This window comes from Sarcophilus harrisii, chromosome X (genome assembly GCF_902635505.1).
Source record: "Sarcophilus harrisii chromosome X, mSarHar1.11, whole genome shotgun sequence".
In the NCBI taxonomy this organism is placed as follows: Eukaryota; Metazoa; Chordata; class Mammalia; order Dasyuromorphia; family Dasyuridae; genus Sarcophilus; species Sarcophilus harrisii.
In genome coordinates, this window is record NC_045432.1 from 43,426,661 (window position 1) to 43,432,772 (window position 6,112).

At 53.4% G+C, this 6,112-nt stretch overlaps 1 protein-coding gene across 1 annotated transcript; it reads right to left on the reverse strand.

The window, feature by feature from the left end:
* Positions 1-3,803: 3,803 nt before the first annotated feature.
* Positions 3,804-5,550, reverse strand: SOX3 (SRY-box transcription factor 3). The gene has a single exon (XM_023507004.2). It carries the CDS (start codon positions 5,401-5,403, stop codon positions 4,366-4,368), a length of 1,038 nt encoding a protein of 345 aa, XP_023362772.2. The 5' UTR covers positions 5,404-5,550; the 3' UTR covers positions 3,804-4,365.
* Between the last annotated feature and the right edge of the window lie 562 nt (positions 5,551-6,112).

Sequence of the window (6,112 nt, forward strand, 5' to 3'; positions counted from 1 at the left end):
ATAGAGGGCTAAGATCTGGAGCTGGGGGATTTGAATTCCACCTCCCAGACTTACCTCTCAGCCTCAGTTTCCTCAGCTGTAAATGGCCTAATAAGACCTGGAGTTAGGGTGGGGTTCAAATGAGATAATGTAGGGGAAGTGCTTTAGAAGGTATTGCATAATTGTCAGTTTATGCTATGGATCACATTATATGCTCCCTCTGACTATGGCAAGATGAGATATTTATTTTTCACAAACATGATAGATTCCAGCATCCAAAGAAGATTCAAAGGCACAAGTAATTGATTTCCTACTCTCTGCTTACTCCTCGTTGGGGCATGTTCTAGTCATAAGCAAGCCATATTCCTCCGGGCTGCTACTCTCCTGTAAATTACCCGATGACAGGTGCCCAGTTCTCCAGTGTTGGTCATCCCGCCTTCTTCCTCCTCAGTGCCAGGACCAGTCTCATTGGGTACACAAAGCTACTTAGATTCTTCCAAAGTTCCCTTCACTTTGGTACTAAAGAAAAGCTTATCCATTTTATCCATAGTTGTATTTATTTACTCATCTAATTCAGTGGTTCCTGCTTCCTAATCATGGACCATGGTGAAACATTCTCTCCCTAGACTATATTTTGTGCCTGGTTTCTATGAAAAGGAAACAGGAAAGTTAATCACCCCCCCTCCCCTCCCACCAGCACCTATCCTCCTGGAAGAAAAACAAAGAGGTGAATCACTTCTAATGGCTTTCTCAGGTAGGTTGGCAACTTCATTCAATCCTATATTTCTTAACCACTTAAAAGCTTCCCTTGTGTCGTCTTTTTATTTCCTCTGATAACAAGCAGGTGTGTTTCAGGATTTTTGTTGGGGTTGGAACTGTTTTTATAGAGAGGTGTGAAAGCATTTTGGGAAGAGTCCTAGCTGAAAAGCTGCAGTGCCTCTATCCCTGATAGTTCCCTTTTATTTCCAGAGAATCAGCAGTTGTTCCCACATCACTTCCTTTCTATTGGAGCTATTCAAGCATCAGGGATTATATGTCTATATCACCAGTTAACTGTCTTTCCAGAGAAACCTTGATAATTAAGGTTCTGTTGTACTGATGGAGACAGTGGGGCTTGAAATCAAAATCTTTTATACTTCCCTTACCCATCCCATCACACTAGCTGACATCTCTTCTTCCTGAACCATTACAGGATTAAAAGATATTGGGTATATACATAACAATAGGATTATGGATTTAGAGCTGGGAGGGACTCACTTTTCTAATCCAATCTCCTCATTTGACAGATGAGGAAAACTGAGGGCTGGAGCAGGAAAAGTGACTTGCCTAATGTTTCTAAGGTATTAAACAGAGGACACATTTCGAATCCGGGCCCTGGGACTTCAAATCTAGCCCTCCTCCCCTCCTTTAGAGCACGACACCTGAATCTCTCTCTCTCCCTCTCCCTCCCCCCAACTCTCCATCTATCTATTTTATTTGTTCTGAAACTCTCTCAACATATTTCTAGGTGCTTTCTTTTATGATGTGCTCCTGGAAAGTAACTGGCAAGTATAACAATGCCCTTGACTGCTGAAAGGGCGGGCTCCTGCTTTTAGAATATAGTCCAGCATGGGCTTTTAAGCACACTAAATCCGAGTAGTTCTCTTTCTTCCGTGGCACTTTCTCCTACCTTTTGGCTTTTTTTTTTTTTTTTTAAATGCCAAATCAGCATCCTGTGCGAATTTGCTTGAGGTGACACCGGCCGAATCCTTCTTTGCCTGGACTCATTCCAACCCATATTTCCCCCCACAACGGAGACAACTTGAAAGAAATACAACCAGGAGTGTATGGGGCCTTGCTCGTGTCAAACACTGCGCTAACGTCTTTGGAGGGAACAAAAGGGAGGGGGTAAAGTCTCGAGACCCAATTCTCCTCAACAAGAACTCACCCTGGAGCCTAGAACATCATTTAAGCCTCGGTAGGTGAAACTAAAAAGCCCAGCTCCCTCCGGGAAGATAGAAGTTTGCCTCGGGCCACTGCAGCAAGTGGTAAAAGTCTTCAGTGTGTAAAGAGCCGAAGGTTTGAGGTTTTATCTGTGAGGCTGTCGGCTTAGGGGACTGGAAGTGAAATCCTGGGAACAGGGAAGCTGAGGCTGGAGTCTGGTGCTTGGGGGGAGCCGAGGAGATTTCTTTCAGAAGTTTGCAGTGATGTAGGGAAGCGTGAGCCCCAAGTTCCCCCAGTGCTCCCTCCCAAGAAGCCTGCGGGAAAAATCTCAGGAGGAGAATCTGCTGCCTGAGCCTCCGTTTACCTCCTTGGGACACCAAGCTCCCAGAAGCGGAGCGGGACGCACTGAGCTATTTCAGTGGGGCAGGTTCATTGGGCAGCCGAAGTTTCGTTCCTTGCGGACCGCCGAGTGACAGGACTTTAAGGGATTACCGCAGCCACCTCTCGCTGTCCGAAGAGCGGGCAAACAAGAAGAAAACAAACCTTCGGTTTGGGTGGTATTTTTTAATGCCTCAGATCGATGGAGCGGGAGCGCAAAAGGGTGTACATTTAGAAATGGAAGGTCACTTAGCCCAAGCCCCTGATTTTGCAAATGAGGAAACCGAGGTACAGGGACTTGCCGGAAGCCACCCAGGTAGTAAAGGGGGACAGAACGGGGATCCGAAGTCAGATGTTCTCTCCCGAGCCAACTCCCCCGCTACACTCGGTGGCACGGAGGGCGGGGAGAGTAGGAAGGGGCTAAGTGAGGGGTGAGAGCTCGAAACCAAGGAAGGCTTTAATGATTGGGAGGAAAACACTCCAAGCTGGGGCTTATGGCAGCTTTTAGAAACGAGGGGAAATGGGACATTAAAAGCGGTCTGGAGATCTCTAGGCGGGAGGGGCAACGGGGCTCAGAGGGGGAAGAGAGGGAAGGGAAGCCCCAAACGGTGATCTTTGTTTTCTTTTATCTTCTCGCCCGAGCCTCCGGGAAGCTTTATTTATTTATTTATTTAGTTATTTATTGAAATGCCATAATTAAGATCTCCCGCCAGGTTTTTAGTTTTGTCAATAATTCCAGTTCGGCTCGGGTTTGGACCAACTGGGCCAGCTCCCCGCCGGGGGCAGCTAGGAGGTCTATAATACGCTCTGCTCTTTGCGGCTCGGGGAACCTCTCCCGGGAAACCCAGCTCAGCTGCTCGGTCTGACTATGCAACAAGTGTACAGCCCCCTTAGTGCCCGAAGCTGCCACCCGAACCGCCCACTTTGTGCCCACTTAGGTGGCTCTGAATTAGTTAAAAGGTGAGGATGGTGAAAGGTAGATTCTCTGATATTCGATTGGTCCTTTCTTCTCCCTTGAGAAAAAAAAACTTCACGACAAACTGTGGGGCCGCAGACCATTCCTAACCGCCCTTCGGGGAAGAAGAGCAAGTTTTCCCTCCCATCCTTCCCTTCCCCCCCAAGCCCCACAGCACCCGCCCCGCCCCCCGCCTCCCCCAGTTTAAAAACGAAATGTTACAAAATCGCCAAGACTCGTGTTATTACCGGTTCTAAAATTTATTGAGCTCTCCTGTCGGAGATCAGGGGAAAGTCTTTTAAAAAGCTCACACAAATCCCCCCACCCACCCCACCCCCAAACCCTAACACATTTGCTGCCGCTTCTGATGTTTTTGTTTGTAGAAGCCACGAACTCAGCATCCATCGAAAACTCCCACCCCACTTTGATACAGAAGCTTACAAACCGAAGAGCGCGGGGAGGAAAGAACACACGACTTACTATAAATTAGAAGCTTGCCTTTGCGACCTGAAGAATACTTTTTTTTTTTTTTTTTTTTTTTTTTTTTTTCGTGCCCGAACCGATCTCATTTTTACCCCAAGGCGAGGAGACGGGGAGCGAGTCGCTAAAATGTTCGGGATAGAACGCTAAACGAGACTAGGGGAAGCGAGAACTATTTAAACAAGTGTAAACAGTCGGCCCCGTTTCCCTGCTTCCCCAACTTATTCCCCGTCTAAAACAAAACCTGACAATGCGAGATATTGAATTAAACACAAAGAACTGGCACTACGGATAGATAAGCTAGAGGGAGGGGGAGGGGGAAGAGGAGGCCTTCGCTGTTTTCCAAACATCACAGAAATGCCCAGCAAACATAGGGGAAGGGGAAGGGGAAAGGAGGGGGAAGGGGAAGGGGCGAGGGGCGGCGGGCGAGGAAAGTTGTGCACTAGAAAAGAAATCTGATACTCGGTATTTCCCCCAAGTCACTGGATAGTTCAGATCGGTTCGGCCACGCACGCGAAGCTGGAGGCAGTCCCGACTTCAGAGAAGGCTGCTCGGGAAGGCAAGGCTGCAGCGGGAGAGGAGGTGAAGAGCAGGGCACAAGGGATGGTTGCTGGCTCGTCGTCTGGTTTGCTTTGGGCCGGTCGGGTGGCTCAGATATGAGTCAGTGGCACGGTGCCGTTCACCGCAGTCCCGGCACTTTGGTAGTGTTGGTGAACGCTGTGCAATCGGCTGCCCTGCAGGGACGAAGCGTCTGTGGCGTCTCCCCCCGGCGGGAGGTACATGCTGATCATATCCCTCAGGTCACCCAGACAAGCCCTCTGCGAGTGGGCGCTGATGGCGGGCGGCGGCGGGGAGCTGGGCTCCGACTTCACCACGGAGCCCATGGAGCCCAAGCTCATGGCGGCGGCGGCGGCGGCGGCGGCGCCGGGCTGCTGGCCGTAGGCGGCGGCCGCGGCGGCGGGAGACATGCCGCCGTAGGTCGAGGCGGCGGCGGCGGCGGCGGCGGCGTTCATGTAGGTCTGGGCGGCCGGCATCATGGGGCTGTACTGCAGGCCGGCCATGTCGTAGCGGTGCATCTGCTGCAGCTGGGGGCTGTTCATGCCCGGGTGCTGAGTGTAGCTGAGCTGCTCGGGCATCAGCGAGTACGCCCCGTTGGCCCAGCCGTTCATGTGGGCGTACGTGTCCAGCCTCTGGCCCACCCCGACGGGGCTGTTGACGGCCGCGGTGCCGGGGGGGAGCAGGTTGCCGGGCAGGGAGTACTTGTCCTTCTTCAGGAGCGTCTTGGTCTTCCGCCGGGGCCGGTATTTGTAGTCTGGGTACTCTTTCATGTGCACGGCGCGCAGCCTCTTGGCCTCGTCGATGAAGGGCCGCTTCTCGGCGTCTGTCAGCAGCTTCCAGTCGGCGCCCAGCCGCTTGCTGATCTCCGAGTTGTGCATCTTGGGGTTCTCCAGGGCCATCTTGCGTCTCTGCCCCCGGGACCACACCATGAAAGCGTTCATGGGCCGTTTCACTCGGTCCTGGTCGCTACTGCTGCCGCCGCCGCCGCCGCCGCTGCCGGCGCCCCCTCCCCCGCCTCCCGCGTTCGCTCCGCTCTTGCCGGCGCCCCCGGGGGCTGCGGTGCTGCCCGCTCCCGCCGGAGGCCCCTGGACTACCGGGCTTTTCATCTCACTCTCCAGGAGACTGTACATGGCAGGGGCTGGCAGGAGGTGCGCCAGTTTGCCTGTTGGACGCTCGCGAGGCGGGAAGGGAAGAGAAAGAAACGATCGGTGGGGGATTGGGTGGGAGGGGGGCGGGAAGAGTCTGAGGTCCCAGAGCCTGCAGCAACTTTTCGACCTCCGCCTCTACCGTGGCCGCTTTGGTCGCCGCCAGCCGCCGGCTGAGCCTCGCTTTACCTCTTCGCTGCGCACTTCTCGGCACCTCGGGGCTCCCTTCACTGCCCGCCGGCGGTCAGCACCGGGTTCGGGGGGGGTGGGGGTAGACAGAAACACACAGACGGGCGTCTCCCTAAGAACGAGCACACACAAAACACAAACACGCACATACACTCGCGAGTTGGGATGCCTCCGGAGCTCCCGGTTTCCCGGACGCTCCTTCAGCTCTCTAGGTCTCCTCTCCCCTGGAGGAGCCTGATTGACTGCCTATAAATGAACAGGCGACAGCCAATCAGAGCGCAGATCCCGACAGGCCCCGGAGAAGACGAATTGACCAGTTGTAAAACTTTCGCTGGGGGAGGAAGGAGGAAGGGGGGGGGGGGGGGGGTGCTCTTTGTCACCCGGTGTCGGATTCAATTCCGCGTCGGGATCTGGAGAATTACTTGGGTGGGCGGGGGTGGGGGGAAGGAATGAGGAGGAGGAGGAAGGAAGAAGGAGGGAGGTCGGGAGAGAGACGGAGACTGGG